The 27,138-nt window shown below is 42.3% G+C and overlaps 1 protein-coding gene across 2 annotated transcripts in view; it reads left to right on the forward strand.

The window, feature by feature from the left end:
• LOC148323843 (low-density lipoprotein receptor-related protein 1B-like) overlaps positions 1–27,138 on the forward strand; it is a 185,633-nt gene that overhangs the window by 36,698 nt on the left and 121,797 nt on the right. For both annotated transcript variants that reach the window (XM_088315974.1, XM_088315976.1), the window contains exons 2-3: positions 13,255–13,377; positions 24,873–25,010. In XM_088315974.1, the coding sequence (XP_088172100.1) occupies positions 13,255–13,377; positions 24,873–25,010 (261 nt within the window). The remainder of the gene's footprint in view (positions 1–13,254; positions 13,378–24,872; positions 25,011–27,138) is intronic.

Below are 27,138 nucleotides of genomic sequence, written 5' to 3' on the forward strand. Positions count from 1 at the left end.
ACGGTTCTATTCTTTTTTTATTCTACTTTTTTCCTCATTAAAATACGATTTAGAGCAGAGGTCCCCTAACTTTTTTTTCTGCCCCGCACTGCGTCATACAAGTCCATGCTTTTTTTTTTTTAACTCATTTTACTAGCTTGTGGGTTTAATATTAGCGTAATTCAATCAAGGCAATTAGCATCTTGACATGCGTCAAAAAATCCGATGTAACAGATAGAAGCGGGTTATTTTTTTCAAAATAAAAAAAATCCTAAATCAACCGGAAGTACTGCAAGTTTTATTTATTTATTTTTCTTTCATTTGTGCGGGCCGGTCCAAAGTGGTCCACAGACCACTACTGGGCCCCAGCCCGGTGGTTGGACACCACTGCATTAGAGCATATTTAGTATTTCCAAGGGGGGATTTGATTTGAAATGCGATTGTGGTCGCAGGATGGCTTCCACTTGCAGTCCAACATATGGTTTCATTTGTCATCATCATTAAGCATTCCATCTCAGAACGTGCCTGTCCTGTTCATCTTGATCCGAATGCTCCGCTTTGCACGACAGGCCACATCTGATGACCTTTACAAGTTTTTTTTTTTTTCCTCCGTCGAATGCCATATGTTCCAAATCATCGCGGTTTCTGTCGGGCGCTGCGGCCGGCATTCGATCGGGCGAGAAGACGATTTATCATTTCAGCTTTCCACCTTGCGTGTCAGACGCGGCAAATTGATTTTAATCAGGCAATAACGAAGATCTGATCCTCTCTCTGTTGACTCACTTTCGTGCCCCAAAGAGGCTGACCCGATCGACTCGGCTAATGGATTCGAGTCATAAATGCTTACGGTCTCGTCCGATATCTTTTTCATTTTGCGGGCGCGTCCAGGAAAGACTGATGCTGTTGTTTGCTGCGATGATTCAAAGATCTCACTTCATTTCATTTCTTCGTCCGTTAATTCCTGTCAAGTGTGCTAAAGAGGAAAGCGCGTGTGGGCCTCCTTGAACAGACAGCAGCTTCGAAATAGTCACACTATAGCGTGACTCACACTGTGTAATGATGCTCAGAATGCTTTCAAGAGGCATTTTTCTCCGAGTATGGAAACCTAGCAGGGTGCTCCAAACATTGTTCTTTTCAATAATAAAAGAGCAGAAAGTTTTTTTTTTCTGCTCGTGTATGCATACGTGTACTAAAGGAGCAAAAAGAAAAAAGAAAAAAAGTTCTCTTTGCCCTGGCCCCCCCACATCGGTCATCTTCTCTTTATTGGACTCCATGCCGCAGTTGTGCATTTGCATCGTATTATTTTACATAAATAAATGTTTATTATATTACATGGTTGCGGTGATATGCCAATACTGGTGATTTGTTGGTGGTCCTCCACTGCATCGCTTTCATTTATTCAGTGCAAAGATTAATAGCGAGAAGGTGGATTTAAAAAAAACAAAAAAAAACGTTTGGCACCAACAAATAATAACAAGTAATCCTGTCGGATGACTTACAAATGAGGCATTGTGGTTATTTCCCCAAAATGCTTTAAAAAAAAAAAAACAGGCACAAGTTGCTTTAAAATATGCTGCATTTTTGTTTTTAATTAGTCATACTAGAAACATTGTTGACAGCGTTACTAAAAAAATAATTGGATGGAAAATATGACCTTGTTCACAGAAATAGTTTTTATTTTATTATTATTTTTTTGTTTTGCTTTTTTTCCCCCATATTGCATTATTAACAAAATCGGATATGCTAATGAGTGACTCATGATGATTGAAACTTTCCTAAACATTTTGAGATAGCTAGCTAGCAACTAGCTTGCTAGACAGCTAGCTAGCTAGCTAGGTAGCAACTAGCTTGCTAGACAGCTAGCTAGCTAGCTAGCAACTAGCTTGCTAGACAGCTAGCTAGCTAGCTAGCTAAATAGATAACTAACTTGATAGATGGATAACTAGCTAGATAGTTAGATAGAACATAACATTGTTTTCTATTTTCATGGACTTTCCTTCCTTAAAAAAACAAAACAAAAACTGTGCATCAGAAGGCTATAGCGTGTAAAAAGCAGATTTTATTAAAGCAGCTCGATTGACATTTGCTTCGGGACTAGATGTGCAAAACAAGCTGTTCTCTACTTTGTTGAACAAGAATTATGTGTTGTTTTTCATTTCCTTTCGTTCATTAGCTTTGGGACCTGCGGCACCTAATGAATGAATGTATGCACTACGCAGCCACATACGCCACATTTGCATTTTAATACCTAAGTGATGCGTGCTGCTTTGTAAAACAGCGCTATTTGAATTGATTTTGGCTGCAGATGTATTTACAGAGTGCCCGCGTGCGTACGTTATCATGTGCGGTAATGCTAATTAAATGCAAGGGCGGAACAGATTTGATCGGAGTGCGACATTTTTTTTTTCCTGGAATAAATGGCGTCGTTTGGTGAATGGAATAGCAACACGGCGAGTTCTGCATTTTGAAGTATTTATTCACATTTTTTGGGTCCGTCTCGGAGGAAATGGAAATGTTTTGGTGCCGCATACATAATGCTCTTTTCAGGTTTTACTGCAGAACAAATAAAATCCGTATCGGACATTAACAATAATGCATAATGTATGCTGTGGAAATGAACGTATTAATTATACACGCAAAAAATATTCGAATGAACGAGGCCTGAGCAAGGATATATTTTATATACAGTGTGACACGTTTTCAAGTGGGAATTGCCTTATCGTTTTTACGGTTCTTATTTGGCTTGACTAGGTAAGGTGTTTTGTCAGGTTGGAGGAGGAATATATTATTCTTGCATAAACCTTTCACACAACACACAATGGAAATTGATAACCCCACGGTGGACGCGCAGACGTGACAAGAATCTCTGCATTCTGCACCTTGGCCAACATTCAAATTGAATTCAAATGACACCACACCAAGCAATTGGACATCAAAGTTGACGGAATTAAAAGTGGAGCGACCGCGGCTAAGGAGCCAAATGTGGCGATGTTTGCCAAAGTAGAGATGCTCTAAAGAGCATATCTGTGTTCTCCAGAGCTTTCCAGATGGGTCTGATCGATAGCGGTCACATCATTAACCTCGGTGGCCGAGATGTTGATTGACAGTCTAATCCATAATCTCGGATATGATGGAAATCTGTCTCACCTTCAAGCATGTGCAAAACAGAAACGTAACGTTTTTTTTAAAGACTCAATCAGGCATTACAGATTTCCACACAGAGAGATTAAAAGAGTGGGATTTTTTTGGGGGGGGGGGATTGGTTCACAGTAATTTGATTCCTCGGAATTGTTTTGCTGACCAGATTTAAAATTCTGCTTATCGATTTGTCTATTAAAAAAAAAAAAAAAGTATTCCTGTTGTCTGCAAAAAGTTTCCTGACGGTGTCCCAATATTTTTGTCTTTGGTCTTCGCACGTCAGCACGTGCAGCATATGTTGCTGTCTGACAGGCCAATTTGGAGCCAGAATGAGACGCGTTACCTCATTTATTGTGCAATGAAGCTAATCCGATCCGGGTTGCGACGATCCCACACTTTGCAACTTTGGACAATTGACGCGGGCTGAAGATGGAAAGTTAAATAAAGGGCAAGTCCATCTTAATCACGTGCATCGATAGCGGGGTGGCAGGCATTGCGACACAAATGTCACATTTGCAATGGTGAAGAGCTTGATTATGGCGAGACAGTTGAGCCAAGCCGCCATTTGCTGACCTTTTATCAGAAATAACATTGTTCGTATCTTTTTTTTTTCATGGTTCAAGCCATGCGATTACGTTTGCAAAAGGCCTCCTTCTCTTTGGCATATTACATGACAACCATTAGCATGGACGACAAAAGTTCCGAAGCAGCATTAGATTTGTTCTTTTAGCAGTTCTAGAACGAGTTGAGTGCAGACTGCAAAGGAAAATCGTGATTTTGTCTTTCGATGTTCACAATCGATTAATAATAATAATAATAATAATAATTTGCCCTTTATTAGTCCCACAATGGGGAAATTCGAGATTCGAACCCAGGCCTCCTGGGGAGACTGGGTCCTGAACGCGGCGCCTTAGACCACTCGGCCATCCATTAGTGGCGCAATGACTCCTCAATCCGTTTTCCGTTGTCTTCTCTCGGCGAGTGGCACTTCCTAACAAAGCAAAAATGTCTCACACGACGGCTGTTCTTTTGAAAATCTCTTGAGTTGGGTCACTTGAATTTTCTGCAGCGGCGGAATGTGCATTTCACGTTCCAACTTAGTCCGCCTTGAATAAATCCCCCCCCCCCATAATCGAATCATTTATGACACCGCGGCAGGAGAAATAATATACCGACACACACTCACGCTCGACTGAGTGTTGGACGACTTTGGCTCACGAGCTTCTCTTGAAAGGTCCGTCTTGAAAATGGCCTTGCAAGTTTATCCGCAATCAAATCCACACGTTTCCCTCCTTTCGCCTTTGCGGGTCAAAAAAGCAAGAATATATTTGAGATTTTATAAGAATGTCTGGTGCGGATTTTGTCCAATTCGCAGAGGGCTGACCTCTCACAAGTGATAATCGAATCCCCTTCAAGGTGAGGCCCGCGAGAAGGCCTTACTGTCACCAACTCGGAATCTGATTGGCTATCACACGGTTCATTCCGAAGGCCTCGGACGAATAGAATGAATTCTTCCGCCTAACAACACAACACTGGGATCAAATATGAATGTATTTATTACATATTAATTACAATATATTATTCAAGTAAATATAATTTTCCCAAAAAATTGTAGTAGAAAAAATGCGATCAATAGCAATTAATTACTGAATTTTTTTGCGATTAATTAGTTAAAAAATTTAATCGCTTGACAGCACTAATAATTAAACTTTTGTCGTAAATATAATCGGAATTAATTGATTTTTAGTTCTGTTAAGCCAGCAAAAGAAGGCCTTGTCCGCCCATCACTGATTTTAGGGCCCCAATGGATGAAAAAACTGCCGCCGCACAAATCGAGGACCTCGCTGTATCAAAAAGTTGCCACTCATTCTTCCAGCTTGTTTGTAATTCAATATGTCAACTTGTTACATAATGAGCAGCTTCCCCCCTTCGCACTCTGAACCGGCGCCACGGTTGCCGCAACGGGACGCGATCCCTCCCCCAGAACAGTTCTGGCTCGCCTCACCTCCAATAATGCGCTTTAATCTGCAGGCTACGGCTGAGGCACCGACATGCCCCGCGGAGAATCAGCACACGTCGGACAAACTCACTGGCAACCTTGACAGGCACTTCACCCCTCCGTGATGGCGGCAACCCTGTCTGCTTAAGCAGCTATTACTCCACCTGATTGGTAATCACGACATGGAGTGCAGTATAAATCCCTCCGACTGCTGCCGGTTAAGATAGAGGAACAGCGTTATTAGGTGACCTTGGACAGGGCAGGGGGGGGGGGGAAGGGGGGGGGGCCCGGCAGATTCCAGGATGAAGGGGTTATCATCAACGCTATAATGACACATTGTCATGCAAATGATATTCACGCACAGCCGCCGCAATCATACCAGGGAGCAGCTCAATGTTAACGAAAAATCTTGGGGGAATATAGAGCTGTTCCCGCAATGAGAAAGTGGCGCGTTAGCCGAGACAAAGAACGTTTTTTTGTCTAAATTAGGAATGATAAATAATGCAAATACAAAAGTGATTCGTTTAAGAGCTGCAGTTTGAAGGGAAAATTTTCTCCACCCTGCGCTAAGTGAAATAAAATTCTTTATACACAAGCAAATATAGCTGCACTTTAATTGTGTCATTTTGGGGTGTGTGAAAAAAAAAAAGTAAATCAATTCGATCGCAAAAATTGTCGATGCAATTTTTTTCATTTTGAGGATGGCTTTCCGATGACTAGAATATTCCATGGAGTCGTTAGGCTAATCGGTTCTAAAATACTTCGACAGTGACAATCCAAATGTCTTTTGAAGTATCTTATTATCAAATGCTGTTGTGCTTGCAAAAATATGTGACAAATATTTTTTGTGGCATTTTGGAGCGGAGGTTGGAACGGATTAATGGCATCTCCATTCATTCCAATGGAGGACGATGATTTGAGAGACACGTCTTTGAATTCTGAACGTGGTCAAGGGAGGAATTTAACGCGTATGCTAACTTGCTGACTGACAATTAGATGAATAAAAACAAGTCGCCCGCCGTCGTGGCGCCTCGTCACGACGCTGCTCACACTCTGAGCTGGTCTATCTTGTTTCTCGTTAGCATCGTGGAACCCGGCGGTTATCAGTGCGGAGGAGCTCCGTTCTCCTGTGTGACAATCGCAAAGAGAAAGTGTTTACTGTACAAATTCCGGGCTCACCAAGAGGCCTTTGCTGCGGTGGAGGCCGTTTGAGATGATGAATTATGCATTCGCGAAGCGCCTTCAAATGAAGATGTGGCATTCTTTTGATTATGTTGTATCAAAACTTAATACGCAAGCGCAAAGACAAACGGGGAAGCCCAATCTTGCTGACGGAGACTTTTGGCATCTTCAGCAACATTTTTTTTTTTTTTTTTTTTGCTATTGAATAAAACATTTGAAAATGTTTATGTTCTCTCGGGTCAGAATGACTTGCCTCTGCTAACGAAAGCGTTTTGGATAAAAGCGCGGAATTGAATTTGGAGCGGCGAATCTATTTTGCCTTGACGAAACAACTTCTCAATCATTCACCATAAATTGTGAGAAGGCCTCAGTCTGCCCTCTTCAAGGTCATTTTTATTTATTTATTTATTTATTTTAATGACGAGTGCTTCTGTGTCCACAGTGGATTTTCTAAAACGACAACAAGTTTGAAATGTTGTTCGATTTCCTTCGTGATCTCGTCTGCTCCTCCGAGCCGGTCGCGCGCCGCTTGGGGAGGACGCATCCTGTCGTGTTTGCGAGCTGGATTTACGCCACAGGTCCAATTTCATTTTAATATCCATATTCCGTCTCTTCGCATTTACATTTCTAGTGGCACGAATCCGATATGGAATTCAAGGAACAACCTCCACGCGCAGACTGCGGAATTGCACATAAATAACTCGGCGAGCGTCAACACCTCGCCGTGACAAAATATTGGAGGTTATAATTATAGATTTGATACATTTTACAAGTGCAATTTAATATTTGTTTGTTTAATTTTCAGAGCCGAAGACGGCAGCCGGTATCCGCCGAGCGCTACGGTTCACCTTTGCCCGCTGTGAATTTTCGGCGCCATCACCCGGGTGGCAAAATAACATCTTTCTTTCTTTTACGAGGAATCGCAAATTCAAATCCATTTGTTTTCCTTATTTATGAGTAATGTCAGTCGGCAGCCCCGCACGGCGTCGCCGTCTTTTTCTTTGTGGGATTTATCATGCGGTTCTGCTGGCATGATGTCACGCAATTTACAGTATGCAGCAGACACAACCGTGGCGAAAATTGACACCTCCAACGCTCGCTGTGACAAACAGATCGGTGCCACTGTTGTGGCTTTTATGTTTAGATTTGTGTCTGTCATTGCAATTTATGTTGCAGCCGTGCCAACGTCGGTGTCTCGTTTCCATCCCGGCTTGTGTTGGAGCACTTCCATTCGTCAAAAGTCTGCAGAACACGTTTATTTAGTTGGACGTTTCCATTGATTTTTACATCCGCAGACCAGTACAGATCGTGTCGACGATACATTCTTTTTCTTTAACGAGGGAAAGGTTGTCAGTCGATTTACCACTCCCTCTTCGTAAATTTTCAGGCTTGCTAAAAATTGGTAATTTTTTTTTTTTTTTTTTGGTATGGATTAGCCGATGCTATCGCAGACATTATCATACATTTCCAGAAGTGTGTCAACACGAGTCGTCAACACAACACTCAAATATCCGCTGGCATTTGGAGCTCATGATACTTCAAAATTAGTCCTATTTTTAGTGAAAAAAAAAAAGCATGATAGCAGCTAATGTTCTTTTCCGGTGAACTTTGGAGATTTCTGCTGTCAAGTTTGTTCGGAGGCATTTTGTGCTGACAGGTTGACAACTTGGCGTCAATCACAACAAGCTTTGTCATGCTGTAAACATGTTGACAACCTGACACACACACACACACACACACGCACACGCAGTAAGGTTAGAAATTCTGCTTGCTTCCAAATGTGTGTTTGGAAGAGTGCTTGGCTCCTGTTGTGAAGCCTCCAAAGCATTTTCTAATTGGACAACCGATGACATCGCTGCCTTCCCAACGTCATGATAAAAAAAGTAAAGGTCAAGTTGAAATCTGAGGAACAATGAAAATGTATTTGTTTGTTTTTTCTGAATGAACCCAGCAAGACTCACATGTGTACCACGAATGATGATTAATGAGCGCAGGCACGGTTAAACGTATGCTAGCTTAAAACATATGCTAGCATGCACGCTGACATATGTTTTTAAAAAGCCAGCGGGAGCAAAACTGAGATTGGTTGTACTTTATTGAAGTATTTAACACGCCAGGTTCCCTCTCGTCAGAGTCGGAGTCAATTTCGTTGCGAAAGCTCAAACAACAGTGCAAGCGGACACGTTAGCCCAAGCATCCATAATTCACAAATTGCGATTTGAGGGAAAATTTAAGACTTAAGCAAACTTGAATAAAATAAAATACGGAAATGTCAAGGAGCTAGTGGCTGTTTCTGTGTTGTCCTCTGAAATATTTATATTGTGCTCGCTTTTGCAAATATGCCCTGGTTGTTGTCGTGGACATGAAAGTAGGCCCACTTTGTGGTGGAGGTCAGCTAGTACTTCTTATATGGCTTATATAAGAAGTGTACACACCCCTGTTTAGCATTTTGTGCTGGAAAATAAAAAATAGGACAAAGATAAATCAGCTGTCCAACTCAACTTTCTGTTTAGTCTTTTGCAAGGAATTGACAAAAAAAAGAGATTTTTTTTATCTTAACTCTTTTACTACCATTGACGTCTAAATACGTCGAAGATCCTTTTTTTATTTTTATTTGTATTTTTTTAATTTTTTTTACTCGACTGGTAGTGAATAAGTTAAGCAGAGGCCCTTGAAATCGAAGGCAAGTGTGTGCGGACTCCCATTTAATATGTTCAATTGACTCTGAAGACAATAATTAGCGAGAGTGCACACTCATATGTGTGTGTTTATGATCATCAGTAGTTTGTCACATTAAAAACTGAACAACAAAATGTACTTAAAGTGCCAATCTTTGTGAGCAGTCCATAGAATTGACATTTTGTCACCCTTTAAAATGTCATCTTGCTTTTACCCCAAAATTTTTGCAACCTGCGGCAGTATCTAATGAAAGTCAATAATGTCATCTCATCAAATGAAAAATCCCTAGCCAGTTTGGAACGAGTGGACTTTGCGTTCCACTTTTTTCCGCCATAAACTTTCTCCATGTTGCCCGATCAATATTTTCAGCAACGCGTTGCGCCGTGCAGCCGCGAGCACCATGACGGCCGAAAATTGTTCTTCAGTAAGCAGAGTCACGGTACTCTCTCCAGTCGTAATATTCTCATCAGCCTTGCCTCGAATGGCATTTAAACTAAATACCACATGGTGGATGTCCCTTCCAAAAATACGCTTGTAATAAAGATGTATGATTCACGTGGCACACATTGAGATGTGTCACATTTCTTTGGCGGATTAACAATCCGAAGACTCACGCCGAGACTGCATGATACCGTTGTTACACTTAATAGCCTGCTTAGGTTGGCTGGCGCTCATCCATTATGCATATGACCTGCACCTGGTCGGGATGCTGCGCTGACAGTGTGCGATGGTTGAAAATCGCTAATTCTCAGCGACTGAGGTGGGTTCGTCCTTACGAACATTAAGGATTCATTTATTCCGAATTGCACAACTGCGCTCTAATTGGCCGTCGGTCTCATACGGATTGAATGAGTACACAAATCACAATAATCCAAAGTGTCTCAAACTAGTCAGAAGGGTTTGAAGACTTCAGTGATTGACATTAGGGCTGATGTATCGATTTGAATCAAGCATGAAGTCAGATGTATTTATTGTTTTGATCAGAGCTGGGCACTTGACCCTTTTTCGTCAGGTCAGTCCCCCTCCCTGCGGCCGCAATCTAAGTACCCTTCCGGCCTCGACTCACCGGCCTTGTTCATATAAATTGTAATGACGGACTGCCCGGCTCTGGTTTTGACCTTCGAGCCTTGTTTTTTTTTTTTTGACGCATGCAGAAATTTAGGGATTCATTTGCGGTTCTCGGACTCTTGTTATTTTCTCTCTCAAGACTGCTAATTTGATATTTGATTCACGCTTTCAGCCAAAAGTGGAGAGTAGCCTACCACACAGTTATTCTTTTCTGTTAGCTAAAGTGGTTAGCATTAGCATGGCTTCTCCCTCCTTGCTTCGTATGTCGCATCATGAGCTACTCCCTCGTCCGCCTTTCGAGATAACGACACTTGTCAGAACATTTATCTGCGCTCATTTGCCGCCAAGATTCGTGACTTCGAGGAGCATTTCCTCACCGTGTTGAGCGAAGCTAGCTGTTAAGCTACTTTGTATCTCTTTACTTTGCTTTGGAATGTCTTCAACTCTTTGCTTTGTAAATGTTTTAAAAAGTACTTTTAATCACGTGCGGCACATTTGTGCGTGAAATGTGCTGTCTCACTAAAGTTGCCTCGCCTCGCTAGCCAGCCCCACGCGCGTCGCTTGCGCGGAGCATGTTTGTGCTTCCCGAGCAGCTGCTCGCTATACTGTAGATACACGTACAGTACGGTTGGCAACGCCTCATCATCCACGGCCAGATGTGCTCGGAACCATTTTCACACCGAAGCAGATGCGATGGCGTCATCAACAAGCATTATTGCAATTAGCCAGGACAGACAAGCTGATACCGGAAGCCAAATTCATGGTATCTGCCGCAAACTGTGAGCTCTTCAAGTAAACTGGACTCAAGTTGATCGACGGGCAACGATGAAGTCATATCGATAATTCTATTCAAGAAATAAATATCCTGGATATTTGACTTGTATTATTACGTGCATTGTCCTTCAGAACACTTTGGTAATATTTCAAGCTAGCTGGTTTTGTTTTGCTTTATTTTTTGGTGATGTGAATTTTATTTTATTTTTTTACTTCACACCGTTAAGCTTTAGCAATGAGAGCACTCCGTGGAATTTCCAAGTGCCGCAGTGTCCTCGACTTTGGTAGCAATTGGCCTGTCACTCTACCTTATCTCAAGTCAAACAAAAAACAAAAAACAAAAAACATATGCGCTGCCGCTGCCGCTGCCGGGCGTGCTGGCTAGCAAAGCTTTGGAGGTTGCGGAAACCTTTTCACTTTGCCCGCCTCCTTTTGTTCCTGCAAATATCCGGCCCACTTGAAAAGCCCCACGACTTTAATGAGGCGCGATGCGGTGCCAGTGGAGGCTGTTGGGCGACGGCAACGCGGCTCATCATAATGTGCCGGCCGGGCTCGGTGCCACCGTCTTTCCACTCTTATGGAAATTGGATTGTTTTCTTTATCACTCGCTGCGACTTCTTTTGTTTCTTTTCAACTCTTCCCTCTCTCATATGGGATTTTTTTTTATTTTTTTATTCAGCTGTCTCAACATAAATGCGCCTTGGTGTATTTCTTTTTTCGTCCTTCAAATAGAATGAGACCGAGAGAAAGACCTCCCTCGCGTATGTCGTTTTCCAACAACAGCTGTCTATGAGAAAAAGATGAAATGGAATAAGAGGTCATTTAGTCGACATATTTTAGTCCAGTCGCTTTCAAGGTGAAGTGGCTTGAAAGGAAGTCGAACGTTGCCGCATAAGAGCAAGCTCGGGGGGGGGGGCTCTCTCGAGGTTTCTCCGTCACCCGACGACTTCTCGTGTCACAAAAAAACGTCTTTCAGGGGTCATCAATTCCGCTTTAAAGGTGTGGCAAAATCTTCGTTTGAAGACTCGAGGTGTCAATTGTAAAGCCGGCATCTGGTCGACCGGTGTCTTCATGAAGATTTGAAGCAAGCCAAACTGTAAATAATGCAAGCGACATGCCGAGAGCGTTGCGGTGCGCATTGATTAGACGCCGCAGATGTTCATTGTTTGGAAGCGACGCCGTCAAGACTTGTTGACATGCGTCCGACGCAAAGTGACACGTAAAATGACAATATTGTGTGGCCCCGAGTGTATTCCGTTTCGTAACCATGGCGACAGCGTGGCACTTAAGATGGCAATTTAAAAATGTTTTTTTTTTTTGCAGTAGCCCGCTGACTCCGATTCGATTGTCAGACGTTGGCCGAACCAGTTTTTGTTCTTCTCCAAGTTCTCCTGCAATTTTCGCTATTTATTTGACAATGTGATCACGCCGCTTGAAGCAATTAAAAATGCCCTCGTGTCAAATGTGAAATGACATCAGACGGCTGATTTAAATGGGAAAAAAAAAAATTCAGACGTATTGCATCAGAAAAAAAAAAAAGGAGTGATGGAATGAATGAGCCGTTTGACCTTTTCAGTTCTGTCCCCGGGTAGTGAAAATGCTGCGGGGGGGCCCGCAAGCCGAGCAGTTGCATGTTGAGTTATCGCTCCCACCATTCAAATGCTGCAAACTCAATCTCCCACATGCGCCATTCCATCCTCTCGTGGCATTGGACCCCATCGGGAGAAGGAGTGGGAGCTGCTTTGTGAGCTAAAAATAGAAATAAATACGCATTTTTTGTTGTGCTATGGGCAAAAATCGAAAAAAAATGTGTAATTATTGAGGTCGAGGAGTTCTTTTTTTTTCTCCGAATGCTGTGTCATTCTCAGGGACGATCAAACCTGATTTCTGACAGCTACCGGCGGTAAACATGTCAACACTTTGATGGATACTTGCCATAATGAAAGGCTACTGTGACTCCTCAGACGAGCCGAGCTTCTACTGAAGTGCCCCCATCCCTCTGTCAAATTTAAGAACGCGGAGGGGATGAAGGCAATTCGCCCCCCCCCCCCCCCCCCCCAAAAGAAATGTCTCGTAATACTTTTCAAAAGTGAAGGACATGGCGTCACTTCCGGCGCTATGTGGACTCTTTCTCTTTTCGGAGCATTTTAAGCAATGTTGACAAAAACCCAAATGAACCCCGCCCCCCACACACGCCCCGCCCCCCTCCAGGTCACGGAGGATCCGACCGCTCTTATGCTTGTCATTTCATTTCCACAATCAAGTCACAGACTCTTTTAATAATAGCCACGCTGAATGGTGCTGTCACCTTGCCACGAGCGGCTCCGTCGCAGGTCGGCTCACAATCATCCTCATGTCGTGCTCCAAACATTGTGACCCACTTTCGCTGTTCTCATCTCATACTTCATTCCTCTTTTTTTTTTTTATCCATCCAGAGGCCATCTTGTGTGATGTAGGCGAGTTTCACTGTCACGATCAGGAAACCTGCGTCCTCGAGGCCTGGCTCTGTGACGGCGAGCCCGACTGTCCCGATGAGTCGGATGAATCGGACGTGACTTGTAAGTCAATCATTACATCCGTCCCTCGAGCGAAACACCTTTTTTGTGTAGGACACATCATCACGCATGAAACAAAGTTAGCACTTCAAGATTGTGTTTGTTTTTTTTTACTCAACATCACTCACTCATCTTTCAGTCATCAATTTGAAGGATTTTGCTTGTCGCTAGCAGGCATCGACTTTTTAAGAGTGGCGATTAAAGCCTGAAGTCGATTAATCGTCAGTAACGTGTTTTAGCATTACCAACATGCGCTGCAGAAAGAAATATCTCAAAATGGATAATTAGGTCAGAAGTAACGAGCTGAATTATATTGTTGGACAATTTTATTTGAAGCAAATCAAGGCTAAAATTGAGAAATTAAATCTTTTTTTTTGCATTGTGGATGTCTCGCTGAAATCAACAGGCGGTCGTTGGACACAGCAAGCTAGCAGTGTGCGGAAATATTTGACTCAAAACAAAATGAGTAACACAGTCACTTTCAAAATATGTCAATTCTGTCCTTGAATGGAACGAACGCCCAAGTGCCATAAGCAAGGTAGCCGCTAAGCTAATATGAGCTAATTCACACATTCACCCCTACATGCCCTTGAACATGCAAGTATGCAACAGTAAATCTTTAAGGACAGATGATGAGATCTTATGAAAGTGTCATAATGTAAGATCTTTCTTTGTAAATGCTCTTGTATTGGACACAAAAAGTGATGCTAGCCACAAAGGAGTTTGTTATAAAAATGCAACAGAAAGATCATGAAATTTACCAATATACAAACAAAAATTGTCTACTTGTATTAATTAGCCGCATGCTAACAAAGAAAGAACAGAAAATCCCGCAGGTCCTCCATTGTTGCTTCACTGCTAGCTTGCGTTGCGACATCAGCCTCAAGTGCAAAACAACACCGATCAGGGTTAACCATCCGTTTCCGTTGACACTTGCTCTCATTAGAGTTGCGGGTGAGCGAGCTCGAGTCGACCTCACCGTGGACAAAAAATTCTCACTGCCTTTCACGCCACCATGCTGACATGCTAACATTCTAACACCAATCTGTGTTAACCATTGCGGACTCAACGACTGTCCTAAGGGCCTTTTCAATTTTAGTTTTGTAGACATTCTCCAATATACCAACATGCTTTGAACACGACGACCATCCTCAAATACGGCGCAAATGGCCAACTTTTAAACATGCCGCATGATCACTAAAACATGAAATACTGCTGCTACAAATCATCACTGTGCGACTTTCCACCATATGCTTGTGTTTTTTTTTTTTTTCTCTCCTCCTCTAGCCCCTGAATTGGCTCCATAAACCGAGCGTAAGCTTCTTATTTCCATTTTGCCAAGAGAAGCATATGATACGTTTGCACTGCGGCAACACCGCTGGCTCCTAATCCATTAATGTGATCAAAATGGAGAAGCCGTGCCAGACAGACACTTACTAAAAGTCTTGCTAAGGATCTGTCGAACACATTTAACAAATGGTTGGCTTTCAAACCTTTTTCAACGTCTGGCCCATGTTTCCATGATGTTTATTTTATTGCAATATTTGTCATGCCGTGAATCCAACTCCAAATCAAAACGCAAGCATGTGTCGTGTTTATGATTTACTCACTTGTGGACTATCAAAGTTTGACATTTTTATTTTCTCCATTTCCATCAAGGCTGGTTTCCTTTCTATTTTTCTTATTCAGCAGCATATCTGCGCAAGATGGCCACACAGGGTAACTTTTTCGAATCCCCTTGAGCTGAGTCGTCGTCGCCGTCTACTCAAGAAGGCAGCGGTGGAATTTTTTAATTTTTTTTAACACAAATCAAATGTTTTTGTCAACATGTTCTAATTAGAGTCAGCAGCTGTTATCGTGTTGGCGGCGACTTGGACATTCGCTCATGGATGAACACAATGTCTCGTTGAGGCTGTTTACGCTTCGGTGACTGCCGTGGTAATGCGACGTTGTCGTGAATACTTGCAGCGAGGCAAAGGGCGCCGCGACGGCCAATTCGCAAAGATTATTCCAGGTTGTTCCTTCAACACCAACTCAGTTGCGTAAATTGTTGCATGGCTGTTTTTTTTTTATATATATATATAAAATTAAGATTCAGTATTATCATTTGGATTGCTTTAAGTGGACTATTTAAATGTGACCATTTGTCCATCATATTTTTTTCTGACACGTTGGACATTTTAAACTCTCATGGGTGTTGTTTTGAAATTGTCCGAAAAATGCACACCGTCTTGGCGCTCTGCATCAAATTTTTAAAGCGTAGATGCCATCTCGAGGATTAGGAAGCCTATTCCATTTTTCTTTCATCAAATCTTTATCTATATTTCATGTCCATTGTGATGGCTTACGAGAGCAAAGTTAGAAAGTCTCGACTATTTATAGCTTCGACTTTCCAAATCATATTCCTCCCGACCTAAAAATAAAGATGATTTCGAGCGTATCGACAAGGGAGCATAAATTGCAATTCGAAATATTCCACGTCACGTCACATTCGGTGGGTGGCGAATGAAATTGTAGAAACCGATTGACTTTCATACGAGAAATATGATGCGAGCTCGCTCTGTGTGCTTGCTTCGGGCTAAATCATTTCATCTGCGGAAGGCCATTAATCATCACATCGATTATTGCAGCCCTTGTTTTATTCACAATGCCAGCCGAAGGAACACCTTGCATGTTCATTCAAGAATCGTGCGCGGCTCATTAACATGGATTATGTATTGATGGAAAAGGAAATTAGATCAGCTCGGCCCGGCAAACAACGGTCCGGACTGGAATATGTTTTTTCAAAGATGGTCCGCGGTATTGTGTGAATAAAAATTTTTTTTAAAAAGTATGTTTTTGATGTTAAGAGATGAGATTAGATATTCATCTAAAAATCTTCAAAATCAATTATTGTGGTCATTGGTGACCTTCTTTCGGGGGCGGGGGGTTTAAGAACTGGCCTCAGATTGGAAATACCAAGGCGACCAAGAGGAGGTACCGCAGGCCTGCTGGGACTGGATCGGCGCTGACATTTATTCCAGGTGGGGTGGGGGGGGCAAAACAAAAAAAAACTCCAGGAATTGCAAAAGACATTTATCATCCCGTATGACGATGCGAACGCCTCATCAAGGAATTCCAAACCTGGAGCGGATATTCGTCACGTTTTGAGATGGCGACACAATTGAGATGCTCCGCGGAATGTCCACGAAAACCTTTCGGTGTCTCAAGCATTCTCGTACTGTATTTATTCAGCTGGTTAACACAAAAGTGTCATCCAAGCTAAATCCTTCATAAATCCTCTGCGAAAGGATTTTATCGACTTTTGGCCCATGCCAGAAATGCTGCTGTGTGGCGCTTTGTCAGTCTTCCCGACGTTTCGACCATGAAAATCCTCAAAATTGTCAATGCCAGAGCTAAAGAGTGGAAAAGTGGCAGACTTGGAATGTTTGACCGAGAAAAAAAAAAAAAAAAAAGCTTTGTTTCACGACAGCAGCCTTGGCTTTTTCCAATCATGGTTGATTTTCAAGAGGAGACACGCTGCCCTTCATCAAATAACAAGGTTGTGTTTTGACAGCTTCGCACGACAGTCCAGGAGAGTCACGGGAGACAACTTACACTTTAAGGCATTATCGCATTGAACACTGCACTTGGAAAATTCGGATGAAGAGTCGTGATTTATGAAAGGTATGCACGAAAACAGATTTGGACGCTGATGATGAGGATGGCGTCTGCCAAACGGGCAATATTGCCGTGATTGCTGATCTGGCGTCTTTAAACGCCGCGTTTGAGGCACGTGCAGCGGCGGTAGCGTAACGCGGGCCAAACGAGAGTCGGCGGGGAGAAATATGACGATCATGTCAACGCTTTTTTTTTTTTTCTGTTTCGTTGAATTCACTTTAACGTTTGTGTTGGTCACTCTCAGAGCTGGCTTAACTTTGCATTGTTGAAAAAAAATGGAGATGCCTTAAAAGCAGAAAACTCCCTGAGAATCGTCTCACCGCTATTATTTCAGCGATAGCTCCTTCTTTTGTCACGTTATGACACCAGTCGGGTCTTCGATGACTTGAATCTCGTTCGCGCTATTCAACGGATCTTTCTCGCAACGGTCATTCAAAATTGACTCATCGAAAGACGAAGCGACGAACCACGGTTGAGTGGCCGTTCTGCTCGGAATGCGCTCGACAATCACCACTGCGGTGTGTCGATTCAAAAAGAAAGGAAAATCCTTTTTTTTCTGATTCGGTCACCATTTGCAGGGGAAGGTTGTTTTGAAGTCTGTTAGTTTCCCCGGTCTTTTCTTGTAACCTTTTTGATTTTCATTATCACCGTTATCGTGACCCGCCTTCCTCTGTTGAAGAATTGGGTTCAGGCTGACTTCTTTGAAGTTTCCTCAATAAAATGAAAAGGCTATCATAGGGTGTGATTGATTATCTTGCCATCAAAATAAGTGATAAAAAATTTCACATTTTCTACTTGCACATTAAAGGACTAGAAAATCTACGGATAATTTAAAAGACATTTTAGCGTGCGGTAACAAAATGCGCAGGCCTCTTTTAAAGGCAGAAGCAATATCAGTCACGTAATTCAAGCAGCCTATAAACATCCGAGCGGCTATTTTATCTGGGAACTCCCAAACCGAAAGTAATGCATCTCAAATGTGGCGAGTTGCCATGGGAATTGGCACGAGTCGGACGCCGCTTTCGACATTAATGTGGCGTAGAACCTTGTTATTAAGCTGAAGGGCAGGGCCTCTTGCATAATGTAACATTACCTTCCCAGCGAAGGTACAACCCTTCTGTTTACTCGAGAAATCCTGCGCAAATATGCCATCGCTGCAAACACGTCAAGGTTAGATGTTGATGCGTCTCATGCATTTTGTACGGATTACTCGCGTGAGCGTCTTTTAATGTTGACCGAAAATCATGACATTTGCATGCTTCTGCTTTTGTGCAACCGTGTTTTATTAATCGGACCCTGATCGGGGTTGAGGATCTTACAGGTTGCCATGACATCACACAGTCACTAAAATATTCAAGTGTTTATTGCATGTCATGAGATGAAAAGCAACACGTTCGACTGAAAGTGAAGTGACTTGTAAATGAATTATTAAGACCTCGTTGAGATTTGTTTCTCCGTGCATAAAATATGTTTGACTATACGAAAACGTGGAAAGACAATTTTTTTGAATGAACTTATGAGAAGGGGGCGTGGCTAAAACGGGGCCCAGTGACTTGGGTTCACCTGATTCAGCGTTTAGAATCGGGTCAGGCTGTCGGGTTGAATGAGCACTGTGATTGGCTGTTAGCTAGCAAATCAGTGCACTGGACAAGTAAGGGAAGTGACGAAGGCGGAAAAAACGGCGAAAATTGAAGCTGTTTTCCAAAACCTAAATGAACTTAGCTCATTTTTCACATCTCCTCTCTGGACATAACGGCTGGCTGGACCGAAGACGACGTAATCACTCTCATTCATGAAAGACCGCCGTTATTCGACATCACCGTCAAAGGCGACAGCGCCGCCCATGGCATGGAGGGGTACTACTTCTCACGCATGCGCAAAAGGTCCGGTAGGTGTTGTCATTTACCAGTCCGACGTGCGGACAGTTAGTCATGACGGCTAACGTCGCATTGCTGCGTCGAGGCATAATTGCCACTTCCTTAGTGATGACAACTTGGCCCAGTGTGCAGTTAGCCTCCAAGCTACGCCTACAATCCGACAAAAAAAAAACATAAAGAGCCAGCGGACGGCCAAGCCACCGCACAGAGCTCGTTGGCAACGTCACAAAAGCAGGTAAAGAAATGAGTGCACTGCTTTGGCTGCCTCACCGGTGCGCCACAGTCAGACATTCAGTAATTTTTTTTGTGTCAACTTTAAGTTCAATAGGCTGGATAAGTATTGTGTGAGTGCATTAATAACGGCGAACCATGAATTTCCAAGCTAACAGTGTACTTGCGTTCATGTTCATGCAATTTAGAAACTCGCTTCTGTTTCCTACTTGTCGCATGATTTTGTTGTTGTCTTAGAATTGAGTCTGAGTGGAAATAGTACTTGGTAACAAATGTGCCCTCGCGTCATCATCCAGGTCAGAATTGAAGCGCTGAGCTGAGCGCGGTGCTTTCACACATCCCCACCTTGCCAGTTAAGCCTCAGCGACTCGTTTTCTCCTCTCTATAGCCCCTCAATGTATCCCCGTTGTTAAGGAGCGCATACGAACTCGTCGGCAAAAGAAGCGACGGAAACGGCAGATTTAGAGCTGAGCTGACATTGGACTCGTCTCCCTGATGTTCAAATTACTGAGCGCACAAAGTGCCAATAGAAGAGCTGCATCGCTAATTCGCCATTTACAAAGAGAATAAATTATGCTCCACCGATGCGTTGAAAGAGGCAAACAAAAAGCCCACACCTTAAATAAAAGCTCAGAATTTTTCTTCCTGAAAAAAAAAATTGATTTTTGTTGATAATCATTTTTCCCCTGAATAAATATTCGAAAGATTTAAAAAAATGGATGAAAAATGTTTTCTAGCTTCACTATACAGTAGCAGGTTTGTGCAATAGTAGTAAAAAAAAAATGCTCTGTGTCCTCATTAAATATGCTTTCCAGTTGGTAGATTTCCGTGCTTGCTTCTGAACTTATTTAACATCTCAAGTTGTCGTTCCAGACAGTAACGTCACAGTTCAAGGCCTTGCACTTTAATTAGCTTCTTGGAAAAATCTTCTGTGTTCTTGAAAGAAACAAATGGGATGCTTACATCATCCAAAAACACATTTTGTTCTGTTGACTACTGTTTCGGAAAAAAAAAAAAAAAAACATTACTCAGAAATTTCAACAGAAGACTTTGCAGCCATTCACTGCTTGTGTCTGCGAGAGGTGAGCACTAAAAGCATGTAAAGAGCGAAACCGTGTTGTTGTTGAATACTGAGCCACAGAGATGTGAAAGTGAACTCAAATGATTTTGATGCCAATTTACCCAACAAAGAAAACAAAGCGACTATTCTATCATCTCGAGTTTAGCAGCTCGTAAAGAACCACTAGAATGTTTTTTTTTTTCCCCCCGCGTGAAGCAATTAGCAATGAATAATTGAATGTCTCTCTCTCAATAAACACTTTTTGAGAGTGCTTGATGATGATCCCATTTCCTTTAATAGAGGTTGTCGACAACTTCAAATATGAAACCCATGAAGGTCATTCAAGCTCAAAATGTTATAAAAACCTCAACAGGAGACTCGGGCACTGGTCTCGTTGACGGCAGTCGCTTTAAGATCAATCCATTTTTACGTGATGGCAGTGAACGCAACGCAACTCAGTTTGGTTCACCTTTTTTCAACTGTTTCTTCAAAAAAAATGAATTCATGGCCATTTTTCCCCCTCAATTTTCTTATCTGCTTGACGTGTCTTTTCTTTGCTGGTTTTCTGTCAACGGTTTGATCAGTGAGGGTGCGTTTCATAATGATTTTTTTTTTCCCTCCTCATCGCTGTCCTCGGGTTTATTTGAATGAACATCTTCAGTCCGCATGCCATGATATGCATTTGTATCCATCAAGCCCGATTTATGCGACTTTAATGAGACTTCATCGATCCCTCCTCAGTGATCCCAAACTAATCCATGATCGTGGCTCGTCTAAAAAGAGAATAAGTGCATTGCATGCGTGGCGAAGAATCATTTTCAGGAGAATTGCCATCTAGCCTGCGCCCATACGCCAATGCACACACGAGAATGAACGCAAATATTAATTCCATTTACATATTGCCACTTCTTTTCCAGACCACTGACCCCGTTTATGAGCCCCGAGTCGCCATTGTTATCAGTGTCACACCACTTACAGTAAAGAACTTCTCGCATTGGCATTTTCAGTAGACTGCCCACCCACGATCGAGTCTTCATATGTTAGGACTTGCTGTACGTTAACGCAGTAAATTAATAAATCCAATTTTTTCTTCCTATTGTATTTCATTCTTCCCAAGGTGCTTAAGCTGTCTCTTGTCAACTATTAAAGGGTTAACCTAAATTAAAGCAGAAAAATCGAGCGTATGGGTGGTATCTTGCATTTAATTATTCGTCGACAATCCAATGACTTTAAAACAAAGTGAAGGAACAGAAAATCCGACGCTTTTAGGCCTCTTGTAGATTAGTTTTGAATAAAAGCTGTCATCCATGATCACGGCAGTTTTGCTTTTGTTTCTTGCGTTTGCGAGACGCGAGCGAGCGGCTGTCTACGAACTGCCAAACTCGCTAATTGTGCTCTGCCACTCATCCCATTGTTCTCGCGCAATCTTCCTCACTCTTCCTCATTTACCAATCGCGTCACATTATCCTGCTCCTCCACTTCCGGAAAAAAAAACATTCTCGTGTATTTATTCTGCACGTCATGCATATTTGCAATATATTTGTATTTTTTTCATCACTTCCCTTGCCGCAGCGCCGGACGACAATGTATGTGGCGTGTTTAGGCGAGGCGGGACCGTTTTCCTCAAATTTTTCACGGTTGTATTAAAGACTTTAATAAATATTGATGTTGAACTTAAATGTTGCTCTCTCTGCTTGCAAACGCGTATATTTCCTTTTTTTTTTTTTATTTGCCAGGGGGATTGTCTTGCTTCTTCTCAGTGAAGGTGGTGATGAAATTGCTGTTGGAGCATTTGTCCGTTTCATCTCTGCATCCGATTAAATGTATCGAAAGATAAACAGCCATACTCATTTGATTTTATTTTCCGCAGGAGCACTTGCTCCATTTTAAACACGACTTGATCGATCCAAACGTGTCTTCCGACTCGGCGGAACATTTAGTCTGTTATTTTAAAGCTCTTGCATACTGATGAGGCACCCCAACACCACTAATTCTGTTTATTCTGCCTGACGGGCGCGTCCGAGATTCATGTGCACCGGCGCTCTTTAATTGCCATCACCTTGCTGAACTTCATCCAGGAGTTGTTCAAATTGGTTTGTGATGTTTGGAAACGTAATTAACAGTAAGTGTCTGCTTCAGTAATCTTCAACTTGATCAGACAGTACAAAAAAAAAAAAAATTCCACCAACGCTAGGAAAACATTCTCGGCTCGGCTCTAGATTTCGAAAGTCTTTGTTTGGCAGACTGAACCCGTTGAAGACATTAAAACATCCAGGTTTTAATTTTGATTCGGTCTTCTAGTAAGGACTTATCTGAGCCAGTCCTCATCTTCGCACTCCCGCGATCACATTTTTATTTATTTTTTTATTTTATTTTTTTTTAAATTTTATTTATTTTTTTTTATTTGTTTCTTATTCACAATATTGACGCTTGACTTTCTACACCCGATGTTTTTTCTTTTTTTTTCTTTTTTAAATCATTCAAATTTGGCCTCTCGACCGTGAAGCCTAATTGGTTTGCTCTCCAAACCACCCACGACAAAAACATTGACAGAATATGGAAACGTCCTCTATGTTACTCAAAGCATATTTCCCCCAATTTGTCGGAGGAAGCATTTGAAAACATGAATGGCCTTTGCCGCTCCTCTCAAAAATGATTCAAAGCCAATTTTACTGTACTGCACGTCTGGCTTTAATTCATCAAAGTTGATTCGTTTGGAAGCGGCGCGAGCGACTCGGAGCAACCGTTGGGAGACCATCTGCGAACCTTTGCGTGACAGATCCGAGCCACTGAATATTCATTTGCCGTCCTCCCCTTATCGTATTAGATTAGAACCCATGTGGCGAGGGGAGAGGAGAGAGGTTGACAACGCCGTTAGCTTGTCGGGGACCTTTACAGCTGTGCGTTAAATAGCGCATTTGCCAAATGGACGCAAATGTGTTGAGCGTTCTGGGACACCATGTGCTCCCTCATCAACCAAGGAAATCCCCTTTGTCGGGGGAAACGTCCACGTTGATGTCAGGAATCGACGTAGAGCTTTTCAAACGGAGATACTCACAAATTAGGTAAGAATTCGCGTTCTGAAAATAATTTTCCTATGTTTTGAATAACACGGATGAGTTTCACGGCATGACTTGATTTCCTGAAATAAAGCGACGTTTCAATGAGGTCATATTCTGATTTGTTGAGCTGCACCGATGCTTGGCAGTTGTGCAAAACGTCTAGTCTGAAAAGATGGACGTTTGTGCCGTTGTGGGGGTGAACACGGCCGACTCGATACCCGGCCGATTGAAGCGGCTTTAGATTCAACGCAGGCTACGTGGCTGAAGTGTAAAGCACTTGGGAAAAGTTGTTCTGCACGTGGTACTGGATTCAAAATAAATGAGCCAATGAATTGATTTTTTTTCGATGGTATTGATGCACGGTGATGACGTATTCATGAATGAAACACGATGACGTCCACCACAGAATTTGTCCGCCTGAGCCTGGATCAAATCCCGTCAACTCATTTTATAGCATCTGCGCCACAACTTAGACCGACTTTCACCTGGTTTAAATCCAAGTCTATTTTGTGCAACCGAACTGGACTAAAGCTACGTTGTTTTTGCTGCACGTGCGCATGTTTGTTTCTCATAAATTATGAACGCTCAAAGATGAAATCGCTTCTTTTTGACTTGGCGAAACTCTGGCACTAAAGAGACAGACGGCCAAGCGATATTAATTAAAAACCAAAGTCCCGTACACATTTCCATCGAAAAGCGTGGGAGGAAAAACTCGCCTCCGCCTTTATTGCGTCATTACGGAAGCCGTACTAGCGTACTTGCGTTGCGTCCGTGACAGCCCCTCACTGGAACGGCCTGATTTATTGAAACATTTTGTTCCTTCCAAAGGAGAAATGGACGCTTTGAAGAAGTCATCAGCCGGACAAGATGGTCCATTTGTGCTGGAATGCGACTTCTTACGAGCTGCGGAACTTCCGGGATTGCGCCGGATTCCATCACATGAGTTATAAATCTTGCCGTTAGGCGGCCGCAACGGTGCGTTGGTCATGGGAATGTTGGCGTAGTTAAAGGTGGAGATGGGACACATTGGTCAGCTGGGTTTTACTTGCTCCCGCATGAGTGAGGGTCACCCGTGCGCCTCATGAATCCTTAAACAGCTGCTCTCTGCTGTGCACCCGACTGGCAGTTTTTTTTTTTTAAAAAGAGTTCATGTGTTGTTGCAAACATCTGCGCGATGCAATGTGCAAGGCTGTGAAGTAGAACCGGATTTGCATACCCTTCAGGTTACTGCGGCTCGTATAAAGGTTTTCTTTTATCCTTTGAGAGGAGAAAATATTTGCCCGAGTTGGAAAGAAATGCAAATTGTATTGCGCTTTTTTTTCTCCTCACGAGGTTGCCAGCCTATCGCAGCACGATCGCAAACAAATTGCAATCGCCGACTCACACCTGGCGCATGTGGCCGTTATTCCCTCGAGAATATACCAAGTTGCTGCGATGGAAAAATTTGGTCACAGAGACTCTCCATGCTTCGCTTTTTTTTAACCCCGAGTACACATGAACCAATAATTGTAAATTACTGTTGTGAAACGCACTTTATGCATCTTGGTGTGTGTGTGTGTTTGTCAAAAATAAACACACAACTTGCCTTTTTCTTTTTTGCTTTTCCAGGCGCACGAGAAGTCGTGATCAGATGTCCGCTCAACCATATACAGTGCATCGGCACGAAAAAATGTATTCATTTCAACAAGCTCTGCAACGGAGCTCGAGACTGCGACGACGGCTACGATGAAGGAGTCCACTGTCGAGGTAAGAACTGACCAAAGAGTCTTCTTCGTTGCGGCTCCACCAGAGCGAACCATTGGTCAAATATCAACAGATCAGCGTTTGTCTGCATCTGCAAGATTGCGAAGTGTTCATTTTCTCATGTAATCAGAATAATCTGAAAATTGTTTTTATTGTGCAAGAGTTTTACGAACTTGGTGCATAAATGTTTTTTTTTTTTTTTGTTTTTTTTAACTTTCCTCATACCAGTGAGATCTGTCTTACCCACTTGGGTAGTTGATGAATTCAGTTTGATCTTAAATCGGATGTCAAATAATCACAACACCATGCTTGAGAGCTTCACACACACACACACACACAAAAATCCTGACATAAAAGTCGAAAAGTGAACAGGGCTGCAATCATTGAAACATGGAAAAAAACACCCCTGAAAAATATAATTGATGCAATTATTTGTTGTGTTTTAGTCCTTCCCCAAAATCAAACATTCTAAAATACTGCAAAAGCTGCGAGCCAAGTTGCCGAAGCACAAAATGCAAAGTGATCTTTATTACGTTTTAGATTCTGAGCTATTAAAACGGGTCCATTAGTTGATGTAGGCCTTGAAGACATACGTCAAGCTTATGGCCGACACTCTTAATGGAGTGGCTTGCACAGTTTTTTTTTTTAATACACTCTAAAAAAAAAAAAGTAATTAAAACACTCCATGATGAATGTTGCCATTGTTTTGGAGAATGAATTACATTTGTTTCCCATAATCGAATATCTTCAACTTCTGCTTTTGCTTCCTATTTTTTTTTTCCAATTATAAAACAAAATGAGCATAGATTTATTTGGTTTAATCAGTGCAGCTAAAGTTCTCAATGACGCTGCTTTTCTCTGCAATTTTATTTTATGAATGGGATGCATTTGAACTCGTCATAACTAGTTGTTACAATGTCACGCTCCGCAATGCAACTGTAGGCTGCGGTGGAAATTTGCCAAAGTTTGTGAAATTTGCTGTCTGAACCAGCAAAAAAAAGACCAAGAGCTTCCTGCCAGGTCCTTCCTGGTGCTCGCCGTGACCTTCGTTTGATGGCTAAAGTCACGCTGGACTTTTCCTTGGCGGTGGCGCTTGCAATGACAACGTCGACTTTGATTCACAGCTCCCTGTGGTGCTCCATTCCCCCAAACTGAAAGGACCTTCCGTCATTGCGCGTGTAGTGGTTCACTCGGTTGACTTTGATGCAGCCAGCGTGGGATCAAGTCCACCCAAATGACTGCTCTATGCGGATAACGATAAAAAAAAAAATATCATTCAGTCAGTGGGAGTTTTCTTTCTTTTTTTTTCCCCCCATACAAGCGCAGTTAGAAATTGGTGTTTGCGCCGTTGTGGGTGTGAACACAGCCGACTTGCTTCCCGGCCAACGGTTTGATATACAGATGTCATTTTGTGTGTTACTAACAAAATTGTTGTATCGCTATGCCAACCTCATTTGCATGAGAATGTAATTAACTAAATGCTTTATTTACCATTAAGAGTTTTTTGTCCCTAATTATTCTTATTATTATAATAATTAAAATGATACCTTCTCTGAGATAAAAAGCGGAGGGACATTTTCATACTGTTTTCGGGAGCCTTTTGCATCAAAGCGTTCCACAAACAACTTTTTTTTTTCTCCATGAGCAACCAATGTTTATATGCCAACGTGAAAGCGAGGTAAAAAGTGCAGCGCAATTGCATTTTACCTTGAAATCAGTGCCATGAAAGTTCTATTTTTGCACACTGACAATTTTGTCGTGCTGACGACGTTAATAATGGCGCTTTTAATTGTTGGCTGCCTGGTTAATGAATGCAAAGTGACGGTTCCCTCACAACACAATCGCGTGACACGAATCGTGATTCACAAATTTACTGATTGACAATTTTTCACCGGAATAGGAGTTGGTGTCAAGGAAGTACTGTGAGATGCAGCGCGACGGAGAGACATGGAGGAGCTAACTTTAGCCTGGGTTGTTAGTGGAAGTTACAGTGCAAGCACAAGCACACTTGTGGTATCTCTTTTTTTTTTTTTTTTAATATCCAATCAGAGCATTTTTCAACGAAATTCACCAAAACATTGAAAAAAAAAAAAAAGAATATTCCCTAGCCACATCCAAATGCAACACAATT

The sequence above is a fragment of the Idiotropiscis lumnitzeri genome, chromosome 14 (assembly GCF_059441095.1).
Source record: "Idiotropiscis lumnitzeri isolate Australia: NSW breed Sydney's pygmy pipehorse chromosome 14, RoL_Ilum_1.0, whole genome shotgun sequence".
Classification (NCBI taxonomy): Eukaryota; Metazoa; Chordata; class Actinopteri; order Syngnathiformes; family Syngnathidae; genus Idiotropiscis; species Idiotropiscis lumnitzeri.